This window comes from Salvelinus fontinalis, chromosome 41 (genome assembly GCF_029448725.1).
Source record: "Salvelinus fontinalis isolate EN_2023a chromosome 41, ASM2944872v1, whole genome shotgun sequence".
Taxonomy (NCBI): domain Eukaryota; kingdom Metazoa; phylum Chordata; class Actinopteri; order Salmoniformes; family Salmonidae; genus Salvelinus; species Salvelinus fontinalis.
Window position 1 is genome coordinate 6,542,763 of NC_074705.1, and position 18,980 is coordinate 6,561,742.

The following is an 18,980-nucleotide window of genomic DNA, read 5'->3' on the forward strand; positions in this document are numbered from 1 at the left end:
ACAGCACACACTTAAAGAGGTATCTATAACGTTGAACAGCACAGCACAGCACACACTTAAAGAGGAATCTATAACGTTGAACAACACACACTTAAAGAGGAATCTATAACGTTGAACAGCACAGCACAGCACACACTTAAAGAGGTATCTATAACGTTGAACAGCACAGCACAGCACACACTTAAAGAGGTATCTATAACGTTGAACAACACAGCACAGCACACACTTAAAGAGGTATCTATAACGTTGAACAACACAGCACAGCACAAACTTAAAGAGGTATCTATAACGCTGAACAGCACAGCACAGCACACACTTAAAGAGGTATCTATAACGCTGAACAGCACAGCACAGCACACACTTAAAGAGGTATCTATAACGCTGAACAGCACAGCACAGCACACACTTAAAGAGGTATCTATAACGTTGAACAACACAGCACAGCACACACTTAAAGAGGAATCTATAACGTTGAACAACACAGCACAGCACACACTTAAAGAGGTATCTATAACGTTGAACAACACAGCACAGCACACACTTAAAGAGGTATCTATAACGTTGAACAACACAGCACAGCACACACTTAAAGAGGTATCTATAACGTTGAACAACACAGCACAGCACACACTTAAAGAGGTATCTATAACGTTGAACAACACAGTACAGCACACACTTAAAGAGGTATCTATAACGTTGAACAACACAGCACAGCACACACTTAAAGAGGTATCTATAACGTTGAACAACACACACTTAAAGAGGTATCTATAACGTTGAACAACACACACTTAAAGAGGTATCTATAACGTTAAACAGCACACACTTAAAGAGGTATCTATAACGTTGAACAACACAGCACAGCACACACTTAAAGAGGAATCTATAACGTTGAACAGCACAGCACAGCACACACTTAAAGAGGAATCTATAACGTTGAACAGCACAGCACAGCACACACTTAAAGAGGTATCTATAACGTTGAACAACACAGCACAGCACACACTTAAAGAGGTATCTATAACGTTGAACAACACAGTACAGCACACACTTAAAGAGGTATCTATAACGTTGAACAACACAGCACAGCACACACTTAAAGAGGTATCTATAACGTTGAACAACACACACTTAAAGAGGTATCTATAACGTTGAACAACACACACTTAAAGAGGTATCTATAAAGTTGAACAACACACACTTAAAGAGGTATCTATAAAGTTGAACAGCACACACTTAAAGAGGTATCTATAACGTTAAACAGCACACACTTAAAGAGGTATCTATAAAGTTGAACAACACACACTTAAAGAGGTATCTATAACGTTGAACAACACACACTTAAAGAGGTATCTATAAAGTTGAAAAGGCTCTAAACTGATACCGTGTGTTTAGCTGAATTGGATGGTTATACAAATGTCACCTAGAGGAGGAAGGGAGGAGAGCTATTTCTCCACACTGGGGGAGACTACAGTACAGAGGCCCTAGAGGGACAATTTAAAGGGGTCGATGGTGTGGATTCTGTCTGTATGCAGCAGGAAAGGGTGGTAATGGTGGGAAAGCGTGACCAGCGAATTGATTCGTGATGCCAAGACGCATTTGCTGCAATTTCAGTCAACCATCAGAAGAGCCGAGGGCAGAAGAAATGAGACGGTCATGGATTTAGATGTAGAAGTCAGAATGGTCAGTGATTATGAGATTTGGGCCTAATCAAAGTCATGGAGAAGCCAGCTTCAAAGGTCATTCCTTTATTTCTTTTGAGGACTTTCTTCAAAAATAGAATCACATAGAGAGAATTTCAAATCTGCCTTCAGTCAAAGATACATTACATGTGAAAGTAGAGACAAATGAAGACAGCCGACACTGTACCCTTTTGGGTCACAGAGTTCGTATTACTGTGTCCTTGTCCTTCTCCTTACTGGTCGTTTCACTTCCTCATTGAAGCCATTTGGTCTGGTCTTCTCTCCTATAGGATATTTTCCTGTAGCCCTGGCTGCTGCAGAGTCCCTACTCCCCAGCCACTGCACCAGCACACGTCTGGCCCCTTTGTTTGTTACGCTCCTGAATCTGCATCCATAATGTGGCCCTGGCTGCTGCCCTCACGGGACTCGCTTTAGGAGAGAAAGAGAGATGGAGGGAGGAAGAACGAGAGCAGATAAAAAGCAAGGGAGAGTATGAGAGCAAGGGGAGAGGAAGAGGGGAGAGGAGACAGAGAGAGGGATAGGGAAAGTAAGAGGGGGACAGCAGACGGGAAATCTGTGCTCCTGAGTGTCAGCCCGCACAGTCGCCTCTGAGGCCATGGCAAACTGTGTCAGCCCTCTCTACACTCAAATCCTAAAGCAGAGGGAGAAATTATCCTGAGAGAGAGAACGAGAGAGAGGGAGATAGAAAGAGGAAAAGTGAAAGAGACTTTGATTCCCCTCTCCCTCCTTCAACAGGGATTTGTGGGGATAAGGAGCAACATTTCTCCTTTGGCTTCTACAGCCCCTCCACCCATCAAAGTCCTCGCTTCACTGACTCAGACAACCCTCCTCCACATTCTACTCACGTGTCCCATTGATCCTCCACACAATGGCCAACGCCCTGGGAAAAGCACCTACAGTATAGCCCACGAGCTACACTATGCTGTTGGTCTGTCATTAGATGGACTTCCAGGGAGTCAGGGGCTGGAGGTGTGGGACACAGCCTGAGCTTAGTGAGCTGTCCCTGGGTAGGCAGTGAGCCATCTCTGGCTAGCCTGGCTCCACTCGCAGCCTCCTCGCTCCACTGGACCATACAGGGACTGACTCGGAGCTTGGCCATGGAGGTTTGGAGGGCTGCCAAGTAGTTTTTGAGGTTAGGGAAGTCAGGTGAGGTCACCCCTCAGCACTGATGTAAGGTCCGTTTGGGTAATTTCTCCCCTAATGGTTAAGGTGAGGATTAAGGGAGGGTAAAACTGATCCTAGATCTGTGCCTACAGGGAGGAAACTTTTACACTGAGCCAGTGGGGCCCACAGAGTCTGACCCAGCAGTGCCTGAAGGACCCTACTGTGTTGTGCTGTGTCTAGATCTCTGTCTGGCCTTGCTTCAGTAGCCCTCCCCTCCGAGCGCTGCTTAGAAATTCTCCAGACCTTCCCATGGGCCTGGCTAAAGCCATAGGTGTCCGGGGTTTATAGTGAATGCTCAGTGAATGTGCAGATGGGCTGATAGCGATTCCCTTTTCTCCTTGAGTGAGCTCTTTCACCCCTGCCTGTCTGTCGACTCTGGATAGCGTCAACATTTTAGAGAGGACACTAGTCCTTGAAGTGGTGGAGTGGAATTTCTTAAAGAAACTTAGGGTAAACAAAATGTGTGTTGTCGAAATTAATAAAAAAAGTATTGCTGGTTATCGATTGGTTAGCATGGAAACACTTCATTAGCGAGTTAAGCAATGACCTGGTCTCAAATGAGAGTCGTAGTGCGCTTTGACTGGTAAAAAGGAGCTATATAAATCCAATCCATCATTATTGCTATTATTATTAGTGTTCTGTTCCATATCTGAATCAGACATTCCGGTACAATGATCATCCATTAGAGCAGTGGGCTTTTGTATTAATCACCCTTTGTGCTTAAATGCGTTGCATTGTTGAAAATATCAATGCAGGAGAGGCTGTTGATCTTTTGAAAATGTCAGGCTGTGGTCTACCAGCCATGCATTATTTGGATGTGGTCTCTCTCTCTCTTTCTCTCTCTCCAACTCTCTCTATACCTTCAGAGTCCATGGTGCAGTATAACCCGATCGATCCTCTATGTCAAGCCAGGCACACATCCATACTGTACATTGATCTCTATAAGCTCGCATTCGATTGCAGTGTACTTGCCCTCTGATTGGAAATCATCACAACCATTCAATGTGCCACAGACAGCGGTTTACAACCAAATCAACACAACCATTCAATGTGCTACAGACAGCGGTTTACAACCAAATCAACAACGATCTCCTAACGTTACATCTCAACAACGATCATAATGAAGAGTGTCGGTCTGGTCTGCTGTGTACTGTAGTAGAAATCCTCAATTTACTCCGTGCATGGCCGAGAACTCTTCAGAATGGTTTAGACTAGGCACGGTGGTTTAGTTATTGCTATTGTGACGCTCCATAAACTCACAGTGTTTCCTTAATGAGAGAAACGTCACGCCAGCCAATTTTGGTAATGATGTCCAATGGAAATATGTGTCTAGTCGTGGATGGGCCATGAGTGAGACAGCAGAGAGCTGGCTAATTGAATGTGGTGGTCACAGTAGTGTAAGTAGCAGCTTATACTGGGAGAAAGAGAACAACAAAGCATCATGAGAAGCATAGAGAAACCATTAGCCCTATGCATCCAAGTGTGTCCCTGTACAGCCACACACACACATACACAGCCACACACACTTAGTCAATCAGAGGACACACATGCACACTTACGATCACACACACACACTCACACAGGCACAGTGCACACACACACACACACACACACACACACACACACACACACATACTCAGTCAGAGAAGCAGGACTGCTGTGAACATTAAATGATGCTTTTGTTTTGAACCCTGTTATTGGGCTTAATGGTTCAGCAGTAAATTCTCTTCCTCTCTCCATGAAGGAAGAGTAGGAGGATTAAAAACACTTTCAATGTCATTACAGCTGGGATTTCAAAGGCACTGAAAGTCTCCAAAGCAGAGTTCCTTCACTTTGAAATCTTTCTCCAATTGTAACTGAAGCGTCATTTATTCAGGACAGCTATACTAGAAAGGGAAAGCTTCCTCACTTCCAAACTGCTCTGCTGTTAGCAGATGAGTCCACATACAAAACAAGGAATATGCTTGGTCAGTGCTTGACTTAGACTTGTGTTTGGGATGTACAGTACAGTCTTGGGTTTTATAGTGGGCGCGTTCCTCTGCCCAGATCTGATGCCTGACAGATCTTACAATACACGGATAGGTATTTTACCTATCAGCCAACCTGTCACGTTCCTGACCTGTTTTCTGTTGTTTTTGTATGTGTTTAGTTGGTCAGGGCATGAGTTGGGGTGGGCATTCTATGTTATGTGTTTCTATGTTGGGTTAAGTGTGTTGCCTAATATGGTTCTCAATTAGAGGCAGGTGTTTGACGTTTCCTCTGATTGAGAACCATATTAAGGTAGGCTGTTCTCACTGTTTGTTTGTGGGTGATTGTTGCTGTGTCTGTGTTTGTGCACCACACAGTACTGTTTCGTTTTGTTTAGTCTGTTCGTGCGTTCTTCGTTTTATGTTAGTTCGCATGTTCAGGTCTGTTGACGTTGTTTGATGTTTTGTAGTTTGTCTTGTATTTTCGTATTCGTTATTATAATAACATTTCATTATGTGTACATACCTCGCTGCGTGTTGGTCCGATCCATGCTCCTCCTCGTCTGAGGAGGAGAACGACTTCGACAGCCGTTACACAACCACAATCAAATGTTATAGCAATCTGGTGCCCGACGGCACAGTCGATGACGTGGCATGCAACCATTGGTATATGCTCACTACGTCTGAGCAGAGGAACGCCACCATTTACATTTTACATTTGAGTAATTTAGCAGACTCTCTTATCCAGAGAGACTTACAGTGCATTCATCTTGAGACTTACAGTGCATTTATCTTGAGACAGCTCGGTGGGACAACCACATATCACATGCATAGAAAGCACATTTGTCCTCAATTAAGTAGCTGTCAGTAGAGTCAGAGCTAGAAGCGGGGTACAGGAAGTACAGTACAGTATAGGCCTATATAGTGTTTGTATATGATGATCAGGAACAGACCTCATGGTTATACGATGATCTGGAACAGACCTCGGGGTTATATGATGATCTGGAACAGACCTCAGGGTTATACGATGATCTGGAACAGACCTCGGGGTTATACGATGATCTGGAACAGACCTCGGGGTTATACGATGATCTGGAACAGACCTCAGGGTTATATGGTGATCTGGAACAGACCTCAGGGTTATACGATGATCTGGAAAAGACCTCAGGGTTAAACGATGATCTGGAACAGACCTCGGGGTTATACGATGATCTGGAACAGACCTCGGGGTTATATGATGATCTGGAACAGACCTCATGGTTATACGATGATCTGGAACAGACCTCGGGGTTATACGATGATCTGGAACAGACCTCATGGTTATACGATGATCTGGAACAGACCTCGGGGTTATACGATGATCTGGAACAGACCTCATGGTTATACGATGATCTGGAACAGACCTCAGGGTTATACGATGATCTGGAACAGACCTCATGGTTATACGATGATCTGGAACAGACCTCGGGGTTATATGATGATCTGGAACAGACCTCAGGGTTATACGATGATCTGGAACAGACCTCGGGGTTATACGATGATCTGGAACAGACCTCATGGTTATACAATGATCTGGAACAGACCTCAGGGTTATACGATGATCTGGAACAGACCTCATGGTTATACGATGATCTGGAACAGACCTCGGGATTATGCGATGATCTGGAACAGACCTCAGGGTTATACGATGATCTGGAACAGACCTCATGGTTATACGATGATCTGGAACAGACCTCGGGGTTATATGATGATCTGGAACAGACCTCGGGGTTATATGATGATCTGGAACAGACCTCAGGGTTATACGATGATCTGGAACAGACCTCAGGGTTATACGATGATCTGGAACAGACCTCAGGGTTATACGAAGATCTGGAACAGACCTCATGGTTATACGATGATCTGGAACAGACCTCAGGGTTATACGATGATCTGGAACAGACCTCATGGTTATACGATGATCTGGAACAGACCTCGGGGTTATATGATGATCTGGAACAGACCTCGGGGTTATATGATGATCTGGAACAGACCTCGGGGTTATATGATGATCTGGAACAGACCTCAGGGTTATACGATGATCTGGAACAGACCTCGGGGTTATACGATGATCTGGAACAGACCTCGGGGTTATACGATGATCTGGAACAGACCTCATGGTTATACGATGATCTGGAACAGACCTCAGGGTTATACGATGATCTGGAACAGACCTCATGGTTATACAATGATCTGGAACAGACCTCATGGTTATATGATGATCTGGAACAGACCTCATGGTTATACGATGATCTGGAACAGACCTCGGGATTATATGATGATCTGGAACAGACCTCAGGGTTATACGATGATCTGGAACAGACCTCAGGGTTATACGATGATCTGGAACAGACCTCATGGTTATACGATGATCTGGAACAGACCTCGGGGTTAATCAATGATCTGGAACAGACCTCCTGGTTATACAATGATCTGGAACAGACCTCCTGGTTATACGATGATCTGGAACAGACCTCATGGTTATGCGATGATCTGGAACAGACCTCATGGTTATACGATGATCTGGAACAGACCTCATGGTTATACGATGATCTGGAACAGACCTCATGGTTATACGATGATCTGGAACAGACCTCAGGGTTATACGATGATCTGGAACAGACCTCATGGTTATACGATGATCTGGAACAGACCTCATGGTTATACAATGATCTGGAACAGACCTCAGGGTTATACGATGATCTGGAACAGACCTCATGGTTATACGATGATCTGGAACAGACCTCGGGGTTATACGATGATCTGGAACAGACCTCATGGTTATACGATGATCTGGAACAGACCTCAGGGTTATACGATGATCTGGAACAGACCTCATGGTTATACAATGATCTGGAACAGACCTCGGGGTTATACAATGATCTGGAACAGACCTCATGGTTATACGATGATCTGGAACAGACCTCATGGGCCCTCATTACTTGCCTCTCAGGCCGTACTTCTTTGAGGCGTATATGGTCTGGACATGCACCTACATGTACAGTATGCTCATTGAGACTAGTGTGTGCGTGTGTGTGTGCCTGTTATGTGTGCGTGTGTGTTCCTCTGGCGATCGGGCATCCCATCGGATCGACTGCTTCCTTCCTCCGCTCAGAGCGGTGATGCCAATGCTGCAGCTTTTTACCTTATTACTGTGACTAAGAGAGGCTTAAGGAAGGCAGAGGAAGATAAGGAAGAGAGGGCGGGGGGAGTGAGTAAGGGAGAGGGAGAGAGAGAGAGAGGGAGACGGGGAGAGAGAGAGAAAGGGAGAGAGAGGAAATGAGAAAGGGAGAAAGAGAGAGGATGGGAAGGAGAGAGAGGAAGAGGGGAGAGAGGAAGGGAGTGAGAGGAAGAGGAATGGAGAGAGAGGGTGTGTGTGTGTGTGTGTGTGTGTGTGTGTGTGTGTGTGTGTGTGTGTGTGTGTGTGTGTGTGTGTGTGTGTGTGTGTGTGTGTGTGTGTGTGTGTGTGTGTGTGTGTGTGTGTGTGTGTGTGTGTGTGTGTGTGTGTGTGTGTAGTCAGTGTGATATTGGCCTACCTAGATTAACATGTCAATAAAGGTACTCCCACTTTGTGATTATTATGTGCATAATCTCCATTATCTGATGCTGGGAATTTGCAGTATATTATGTACATACACGAATAATGGTACATTAGAGCCTGCATGACTTGTGGTATTACATAGAATAAAATGGGGTGATTTCCAATCCCCCAGGAATAAAGGTACAGTATTTTTGTGGAGTAGCAAGAGGGGAATAATGATTCCTCTCAGAGATGAACCTACCAACCTGCTTTGCTTTTTTTGCGTCAGTACAGGTCTGTACCTGTTCTGTAGCTCCATAGTGACCTCCTGTGGACATGAATGGTACTGCGCCATGTTGCTCCACCACATAACTCACCTCAATGGGCACACTAACTGTCACACTCAAGGTGCATCCTGCAATTCTAAGCCATTGATTTGCCCCTAGTCTCCCAAATAGCTGAAGTTTAGAGACGTTTACCATAATTCATGTGGGGAAAAGATACACATCAACCAGATTCACAGGTCCCTTTATGTTTACCTGGTTTCTGCTCCTAATAATCTGACAAGGGGGCTGCAACATGGCGGAGCGTTTCAGAATCAGAGAGAGATGGTCAAATAAATCCCTATTACCTTTGAACTGCCAATTATCCGCCACTGCTATCTGCCATCTCACAGACATCTGAGCCCCAAACCCCTGGGGGACGGATGGGGAGATGAGATGAGTGAGAACACTAATGAAGGATGCTGAATCACCTCTTTGACTTTCTCAACATACTTTTAATGGCCGCTCCTTGATCAGTCCAGCTTAGTATGGGCTCTAGTGGCTAGCCTCTCTGGCTCTCTGGCTTTGATGGTGTTTTGGGTTACGGTGTGGATATTGTGGGCTCACAGCACATGGCCCTACTGTTGGTTGGTATAGAAAATGTAAGTTGTCACTCAATGACAACTAATGAGATAGACTGGCCGGTCTATGTCCCAGATTGCATGTACACAAGTGTGCGTCTGTGTGCCTGCCTGTAATGGGGAAATTTCATATCACTAAATGTAATATTTAGTTTACAGCAAGCTTACATTTTCGTTCTAGCACTACACAGCTGATTCAAATAATCAACGCTTGATGATGAGTAGATTATTTGAATCAGCTGTATAGTGCTGGGGTTTAGAGTGATCGACACAATGTTTAGCGTATTTAGAGTTTCTGTAATACACATCAATTCCTGTGCAGAAGAAAGACATGACACAAATGAGAAAACAGAGTGAGAAATAAAGAGAAATAAAGAGAGAATGGGATCCATAATCCGGGCGTCTCGTCGTTGCTCCCAAGTCCCGGGGGCTGGCTGGGTGGAGTTAAGAGGCAGTTATCTCTCTCTCCGCCACATAAGATATGGCTGGAAATGAGCTGAGAGGGGAGAAAAAGCTCCATGCCAGGGAGAGAATCTGTCTCCTGATCCGTGTCAGTTTTCCCCTCAGCCCCATTCACTGTGTCAGTCAGTCAGTCCCTGGCATCTGGAGTCTATCTGCACATCACATCCTCTGTGCCTGCCTGTCTGTCTGCCTGTCTGTCTGCTGGATGGAGCCAGGTGCTGCTGCTACAGATGATCAAAATCTGATTTCCATGAGATTCCCCTCCAATTGGCTCTTGGAGTAGTGTAGGTGGTGGTTATAAATGCTTGAATGTCACTCTTGATGTCAATGCTCCTTTCTAACAATCTCGAGGGTATCGTATGATCCTGAGGCCTGCATCTCTGATCATCCTGTAGAATGTAAAGGTTTTTATGCTTCCACATCTGCATTGCTTGCTGTTTGGGGTTTTAGGCTGGGTTTCTGTACAGAACTTTGTGACATCAGCTGATGTAAGAAGGACTTTATAAATACATTTGATTGAAAATAAATGAGATTTTATTAAGGTTAGATGAATAATAATGATGGAGTTTCAGTACCTCTACCAGTTGTTTGAACACGAACCGCTGTAAACACACAGTCCAGTCCAAACTGCCTGTAAACACACAGTCCAGTTCAAAGTGAATGATGGCAGGTCCTACTGCCTGTAAACACACAGTCCAGTTCAAAGTGAAAGATGGCAGGCCCTACTGCCTGTAAACACACAGTCCAGTTCAAAGTGAATGATGGCAGGTCCTACTGCCTGTAAACACACAGTCCAGTTCAAAGTGAACGATGGCAGGTCCTACTGCCTGTAAACACACAGTCCAGTTCAAAATGAATGATGGCAGGTCCTACTGCCTGTAAACACACAGTCCAGTTCATAGTGAATGATGGCAGGTCCTACTGCCTGTAAACACACAGTCCAGTTCAAAGTGAATGATGACAGGTCCTACTGCCTGTAAACACACAGTCCAGTTCAAAGTGAATGATAGCAGGCCCTACTGCCTGTAAACACACAGTCCAGTTCAAAATGAAAGATGGCAGGTCCTACTGCCTGTAAACACACAGTCCAGTTCAAAGTGAAAGATGGCAGGTCCTACTGCCTGTAAACACACAGTCCAGTTCAAAGTGAAAGATGGCAGGTCCTACTGCCTGTAAACACACAGTCCAGTTCAAAGTGAATGATAGCAGGTCCTACTGCCTGTAAACACACAGTCCAGTTCAAAGTGAATGATGGCAGGTCCTACTGCCTGTAAACACACAGTCCAGTTCAAAGTGAATGATGGCAGGTCCTACTGCCTGTAAACACACAGTCCAGTTCAAAGTGAAAGATGGCAGGCCCTTGTGGCAAATGGCTTGTTTGCGTGAAGGCTACTGTAGCTCTGATTGGCTATGGTGTACCGTCTGTGTAGACTCCAGTCCTGGACAAGACAGATGTTTTGGTTAGGTTTTATTTATTGCCGTGTCTATTAATTGTCCAAACGCACGGCCGCTTTCCCATTCTATATTGCTATAGAATTTTCACAAATGCCTTAGTATACGTAGTTCCCAAAACATTCTAAGAATTTATGAAAATGTGAAAATGACCATGTCTAGGTACTCGCTTGTCAGAAAAGGTTTTAAACAGTGTCATATTCTTTGTGGGAGTGTATATGAACAGATTGAATAAGATTTCATGTTGCTAAATTGCTGTCAGCTCCACTTGAAATAGCACCGATGCTGTTGTGTGTAGAACATCTTTCACCATGCACGCTGTGAATCAGGTTTCACACTCACACTAATTGGTAGGGTGGAACAATAAGGGTACTGGGCTAATAACCACCCCCTGCCCTTTGTGTAGAGGACGCCAGGAGTGTGCGTGGGAGAGAGTGAAAGAGAGTTCAGCAGTGTTCAGGAGCATGAGGGAGAGAGTGGGAGAGAATGGGAGGAGGGATGGGAGCTTCCGAGGCCGTAGGAGAGCTTCAGAGGAGATAGGGGAGCTTCAGATGGGATAGGGGAACTTCAGAGGGATAGGGGAACTTCAGATGGGATAGGGGAACTTCAGAGGGATAGGGGAACTTCAGATGGGATAGGGGAACTTCAGAGGGGATAGGAGAGCTTCAGATGAGGTAGGTGAGCTTCAGATGGGATAGGGGAACTTCAGAGGGGATAGGAGAGCTTCAGAGGAGGTAGGTGAGCTTCAGATGGGATAGGGGAACTTCAGAGGGGATAGGAGAGCTTCAGAGGAGGTAGGTGAGCTTCAGATGGGATAGGGGAACTTCAGAGGGGATAGGAGAGCTTCAGAGGAGGTAGGTGAGCTTCAGATGGGATAGGGGAACTTCAGAGGGGATAGGAGAGCTTCAGAGGAGGGAGGTGAGCTTCAGATGGGATAGGGGAACTTCAGAGGGGATAGGAGAGCTCCAAGAGGGGATAGGGGAACTTCAGAGGGGATAGGATAACTTCAGAGGGGATAGGAGAACCTCAGAGCGGATAGGAGAGCTCCAAGAGGGGATAGGGGAACTTCAGAGGGGATAGAGGAACTTCAGAGGGGATAGGAGAACTCCAAGAGGGGATAGGGGAACTTCAGAGGGGATAGGGGAACTTCAGAGGGGATAGGGGAACTTCAGAGGGGATAGGAGAACTCCAGAGGGGATAGGAGAGCTCCAAGAGGGGATAGGGGAACTTCAGAGGGGATAGGGGAACTTCAGAGGGGATAGGGGAACTTCAGAGGGGATTGGGGAACTTCAGAGGGGATAGGGGAACTTCCGAGGGGATAGGGGAACTCCAGAGGGGATTGGGGAACTTCAGAGGGGATAGGGGAACTTCAGAGGGGATATGGGAACTCCAGAGGGGATAGGGGAACTTCAGAGGGGATAGGGGAACTTCAGAGGGGATAGGGGAACTTCAGAGGGGATAGGAGAACTTCACGGGGGTCTATGAGTTCAGGAGGATGTAGGTGTTGGAAGGTGCAGGAGAGTCTGGAGGTGTGCATTAGAACCTAGACAATAGGAGACACCATCTAATAAGAAGCACCCATATTATCCATGGTACTGGAAAGAGCTACATTAGTGGGCTCCACCTCACCCAGACATTTTCCACTGCTTTACCCAGAACCATATTACTTCCTTACCACAACAACCATGCCTTATTTCCTGTTTCCTGTCTCCACAGGAAATCAAGTCAACCTGACGTGCCGAGCGTTCTTCGGCTTCGCCGGGGAGGTCAGTCCGCTCATCTACTGGATGAAGGGAGAGAAGTTCATCGAAGACCTGGATGTGGAGAGGTTCAGAGAGAGTGACATCAAGTAAGACACACACACACACACATCAAGTAACACCCTGTCACACACACACGTCAAGTAAGACCCTGTTACACACACACACTTCAAGTAAGACCCTGTTACACACACACACTTCAAGTAAGACCCTGTTACACATACACACACACATCGCTTGAGGTCATATGGGATATACATACGTTCCTGCATGAACTGTAAAAAGTCAAAGCCACAGTTTTGACCAACACACTTGTGATGCTGTGGTATGATGTAATGCTATTACCAGGCTGTGGTATGATGTAATGCTATTACCAGGCTGTGGTATGATGTAATGCTATTACCAGGCTGTGGTATGATGTAATGCTATTACCAGGCTGTGGTATGATGTAATGCTATTACCAGGCTGTGGTATGATGTAGTGCTATTACCAGGCTGTGGTATGATGTAGTGCTATTACCAGGCTGTGGTATGATGTAATGCTATTACCAGGCTGTGGTATGATGTAGTGCTATTACCAGGCTGTGGTATGATGTAATGATATTACCAGGCTGTGGTATGATGTAGTGCTATTACCAGGCTGTGGTATGATGTAGTGCTATTACCAGGCTGTGGTATGATGTAATGCTATTACCAGGCTGTGGTATGTTGTAATGCTATTACCAGGCTGTGGTATGATGTAATGCTATTACCGGGCTGTGGTATGATGTAATGCTATTACCAGGCTGTGGTATGATGTAGTGCTATTACCAGGCTGTGGTATGATGTAATGCTATTACCAGGCTGTGGTATGATGTAGTGCTATTACCAGGCTGTGGTATGATGTAATGCTATTACCAGGCTGTGGTATGATGTAGTGCTATTACCAGGCTGTGGTATGATGTAGTGCTATTACCAGGCTGTGGTATGATGTAATGCTATTACCAGGCTGTGGTATGATGTAGTGCTATTACCAGGCTGTGGTATGATGTAATGCTATTACCAGGCTGTGGTATGATGTTGTGCTATTACCAGGCTGTGGTATGTTGTAATGCTATTACCAGGCTGTGGTATGTTGTAATGCTATTACCAGGCTGTGGTATGATGTAATGCTATTACCAGGCTGTGGTATGTTGTAATGCTATTACCAGGCTGTGGTATGTTGTTGTGCTATTACCAGGCTGTGGTATGTTGTAATGCTATTACCAGGCTGTGGTATGATGTAATGCTATTACCAGGCTGTGGTATGATGTAATGCTATTACCAGGCTGTGGTATGATGTAATGCTATTACCAGGCTGTGGTATGATGTAATGCTATTACCAGGCTGTGGTATGATGTTGTGCTATTACCAGGCTGTGGTATGATGTAATGCTATTACCAGGCTGTGGTATGATGTAATGCTATTACCAGGCTGTGGTATGATGTAATGCTATTACCAGGCTGTGGTATGATGTAATGCTATTACCAGGCTGTGGTATGATGTAATGCTATTACCAGGCTGTGGTATGATGTTGTGCTATTACCAGGCTGTGGTATGATGTAATGCTATTACCAGGCTGTGGTATGATGTAATGCTATTACCAGGCTGTGGTATGATGTAGTGCTATTACCAGGCTGTGGTATGTTGTAGTGCTATTACCAGGCTGTGGTATGTTGTAATGCTATTACCAGGCTGTGGTATGTTGTATTGCTATTACCAGGCTGTGGTATGTTGTAATGCTATTACCAGGCTGTGGTATGATGTAATGCTATTACCAGGCTGTGGTATGATGTAATGCTATTACCAGGCTGTGGTATGATGTAATGCTATTACCAGGCTGTGGTATGATGTAATGCTATTACCAGGCTGTGGTATGTTGTAATGCTATTACCAGGCTGTGGTATGATGTAGTCCTATTACCAGGCTGTGGTATGATGTAGTGCTATTACCAGGCTTTGGTATGATGTAATGATATTACCAGGATGTGGTATGATGTAATGCTATTACCAGGCTGTGGTATGATGTAATGCTATTACCAGGCTGTGGTATGATGTAATGATATTACCAGGCTGTGGTATGTTGTAATGCTATTACCAGGCTGTGGTATGATGTAGTGCTATTACCAGGCTGTGGTATGATGTAATGCTATTACCAGGCTGTGGTATGATGTAGTGCTATTACCAGGCTGTGGTATGTTGTAATGCTATTACCAGGCTGTGGTATGTTGTAATGCTATTACCAGGCTGTGGTATAATGTAATGCTATTACCAGGCTGTGGTATGATGTAGTGCTATTACCAGGCTGTGGTATGATGTAGTGCTATTACCAGGCTGTGGTATGATGTAATGCTATTACCAGGCTGTGGTATGATGTAGTGCTATTACCAGGCTGTGGTATGATGTAATGCTATTACCAGGCTGTGGTATGTTGTAATGCTATTACCAGGCTGTGGTATGATGTAATGCTATTACCAGGCTGTGGTATGATGTAGTCCTATTACCAGGCTGTGGTATGTTGTAATGCTATTACCAGGCTGTGGTATGATGTAATGCTATTACCAGGCTGTGGTATGATGTAATGCTATTACCAGGCTGTGGTATGATGTAATGCTATTACCAGGCTGTGGTATGATGTAATGCTATTACCAGGCTGTGGTATGTTGTAATGCTATTACCAGGCTGTGGTATGTTGTAATGCTATTACCAGGCTGTGGTATGTTGTAATGCTATTACCAGGCTGTGGTATGATGTAGTGCTATTACCAGGCTGTGGTATGATGTAATGTTATTACCAGGCTGTGGTATGTTGTAATGCTATTACCAGGCTGTGGTATGTTGTAATGCTATTACCAGGCTGTGGTATGATGTAGTGCTATTACCAGGCTGTGGTATGATGTAATGCTATTACCAGGCTGTGGTATGTTGTAATGCTATTACCAGGCTGTGGTATGATGTAATGCTATTACCAGGCTGTGGTATGTTGTAATGCTATTACCAGGCTGTGGTATGATGTAATGCTATTACCAGGCTGTGGTATAATGTAGTGCTATTACCAGGCTGTGGTATGATGTAGTGCTATTACCAGGCTGTGGTATGATGTAGTCCTATTACCAGGCTGTGGTATGATGTAGTGCTATTACCAGGCTGTGGTATGATGTAATGATATTACCAGGCTGTGGTATGATGTAGTGCTATTACCAGGCTGTGGTATGTTGTAATGCTATTACCAGGCTGTGGTATGATGTAATGATATTACCAGGCTGTGGTATGATGTAATGCTATTACCAGGCTGTGGTATGATGTAGTGCTATTACCAGGCTGTGGTATGTTGTAATGCTATTACCAGGCTGTGGTAGGGTATAATGATATTACCAGGCTGTGGTATGATGTAGTGCTATTACCAGGCTGTGGTATGTTGTAATGCTATTACCAGGCTGTGGTATGATGTAGTGCTATTACCAGGCTGTGGTATGATGTAATGCTATTACCAGGCTGTGGTATGATGTAATGCTATTACCAGGCTGTGGTATGATGTAATGCTATTACCAGGCTGTGGTATGATGTAATGCTATTACCAGGCTGTGGTATGTTGTAATGCTATTACCAGGCTGTGGTATGATGTAATGCTATTACCAGGCTATGGTATGATGTAATGCTATTACCAGGCTGTGGTATGTTGTAATGCTATTACCAGGCTGTGGTATGATGTAATGCTATTACCAGGCTGTGGTATGATGTAATGATATTACCAGGCTGTGGTATGATGTAATCAGGCTGTGGTATGATGTAGTGCTATTACCAGGCTGTGGTATGATGTAGTGCTATTACCAGGCTGTGGTATGATGTAATGCTATTACCAGGCTGTGGTATGATGTAATGCTATTACCAGGCTGTGGTATGATGTAGTGCTATTACCAGGCTGTGGTATAATGTAATGCTATTACCAGGCTGTGGTATGTTGTAATGCTATTACCAGGCTGTGGTATGTTGTAATGCTATTACCAGGCTGTGGTATGATGTAGTGCTATTACCAGGCTGTGGTATAATGTAATGCTATTACCAGGCTGTGGTATGATGTAATGCTATTACCAGGCTGTGGTATGTTGTAGTGCTATTACCAGGCTGTGGTATGTTGTAATGCTATTACCAGGCTGTGGTATGTTGTAGTGCTATTACCAGGCTGTGGTATGTTGTAATGCTATTACCAGGCTGTGGTATGTTGTAATGCTATTACCAGGCTGTGGTATGATGTAATGCTATTACCAGGCTGTGGTATGATGTAATGCTATTACCAGGCTGTGGTATGATGTAATGATGTAATGTAATTCTCTAATGTGCCTGTTCACTCATGGGCAGAATGGAAGACACTGTTATTCTCTAATGTGCCTGTTCACTCATGGGCAGACTGGAAGACACTGGTGTAAAGTTTAAGCTGAAGGTAGAGGTTAAGTGAGTGTTGGGTGTGAAAGCTGAGCCGACAAGGTGAAAAGCTGTCGATGGGGCTTTAGTAAGACACTTAATAACCCTAATTGCTCCAGGGTCACAGTTGATAATGGCTGACCCTGGCCGTGACCCCACTCTCCCAGGGAGTCTCACCCCACTCTCCCAGGGTGTCTCACCCCACTCTCCCAGGGTGTCTCACCCCACTCCCCCAGGGTGTCTCACCCCACTCTCCTAGGGTGTCTCACCCCACTCTCCCAGGGTGTCTCACCCCACTCTCCCAGGGTGTATCACCCCACTCTCCTAGGGTGTCTCACCCCACTCCCCCAGGGTGTCTCACCCCACTCCCCCAGGGTGTCTCACCCCACTCTCCTAGGGTGTCTCACCCCACTCCCCCAGGGTGTCTCACCCCACTCCCCCAGGGTGTCTCACCCCACTCTCCTAGGGTGTCTCACCCCACTCCCCCAGGGTGTCTCCCCCCACTCTCCCAGGGTGTCTCACCCCACTCTCCCAGGTTGTCTCACCCCACTCTCCCAGGGTGTCTCACCCCACTCTCCTAGGGTGTCTCCCCCCACTCCCCCAGGGTGTCTCACCACACTCCCCCAGGGTGTCTCACCCCACTCCCCCAGGGTGTCTCACCCCACTCTCCTAGGGTGTCTCCCCCCACTCCCCCAGGGTGTCTCACCCCACTCCCCCAGGGTGTCTCACCCCACTCCCCCAGGGTGTCTCACCCCACTCTCCTAGGGTGTCTCACCCCACTCCCCCAGGGTGTCTCACCCCACTCTCCCAGGGTGTCTCACCCCACTCTCCTAGGGTGTCTCACCCCACTCCCCCAGGGTGTCTCACCCCACTCTCCTAGGGTGTCTCACCCCACTCTCCTAGGGTGTCTCACCCCACTCTCCTAGGGTGTCTCACCCCACTCTCCCAGGGTGTCTCACCCCACTCCCCTAGGGTGTCTCACCCCACTCCCCCAGGGTGTCTCACCCCACTCTCCTAGGGTGTCTCACCCCACTCTCCCAGGGTGTCTCTCCCCACTCTCCTAGGGTTTCTCACCCCACTCCCCCAGGGTGTCTCACCCCACTCTCCCAGGGTGTCTCACCCCACTCTCCTAGGGTGTCTCACCCCACTCTCCCAGGGTGTCTCTCCCCACTCTCCTAGGGTGTCTCACCCCACTCCCCCAGGGTGTCTCACCCCACTCTCCTAGGGTGTCTCACCCCACTCCCCCAGGGTGTCTCACCCCACTCTCCTAGGGTGTCTCACCCCACTCTCCCAGGGTGTCTCACCCCACTCTCCCAGGGTGTCTCTCCCCACTCTCCCAGGGTGTCTCACCCCACTCTCCTAGGGTGTCTCACCCCACTCTCCTAGGGTGTCTCACCCCACTCCCCCAGGGTGTCTCACCCCACTCTCCTAGGGTGTCTCACCCCACTCCCCCAGGGTGTCTCACCCCACTCTCCCAGGGTGTCTCACCCCACTCTCCCAGGGTGTCTCTCCCCACTCTCCCAGGGTGTCTCACCCCACTCTCCTAGGGTGTCTCACCCCACTCTCCTAGGG

At 46.3% G+C, this 18,980-nt stretch overlaps 1 protein-coding gene across 3 annotated transcripts in view; it reads left to right on the forward strand.

Moving 5' to 3' along the window:
* Nucleotides 1-18,980, forward strand: part of LOC129840470 (interleukin-1 receptor accessory protein-like 1-B) — a 297,926-nt gene that overhangs the window by 234,555 nt on the left and 44,391 nt on the right. For all 3 annotated transcript variants that reach the window (XM_055908376.1, XM_055908375.1, XM_055908377.1), the window contains exon 7: nucleotides 12,928-13,060. In XM_055908376.1, coding sequence (XP_055764351.1) covers nucleotides 12,928-13,060 — 133 coding nt within the window. The remainder of the gene's footprint in view (nucleotides 1-12,927; nucleotides 13,061-18,980) is intronic.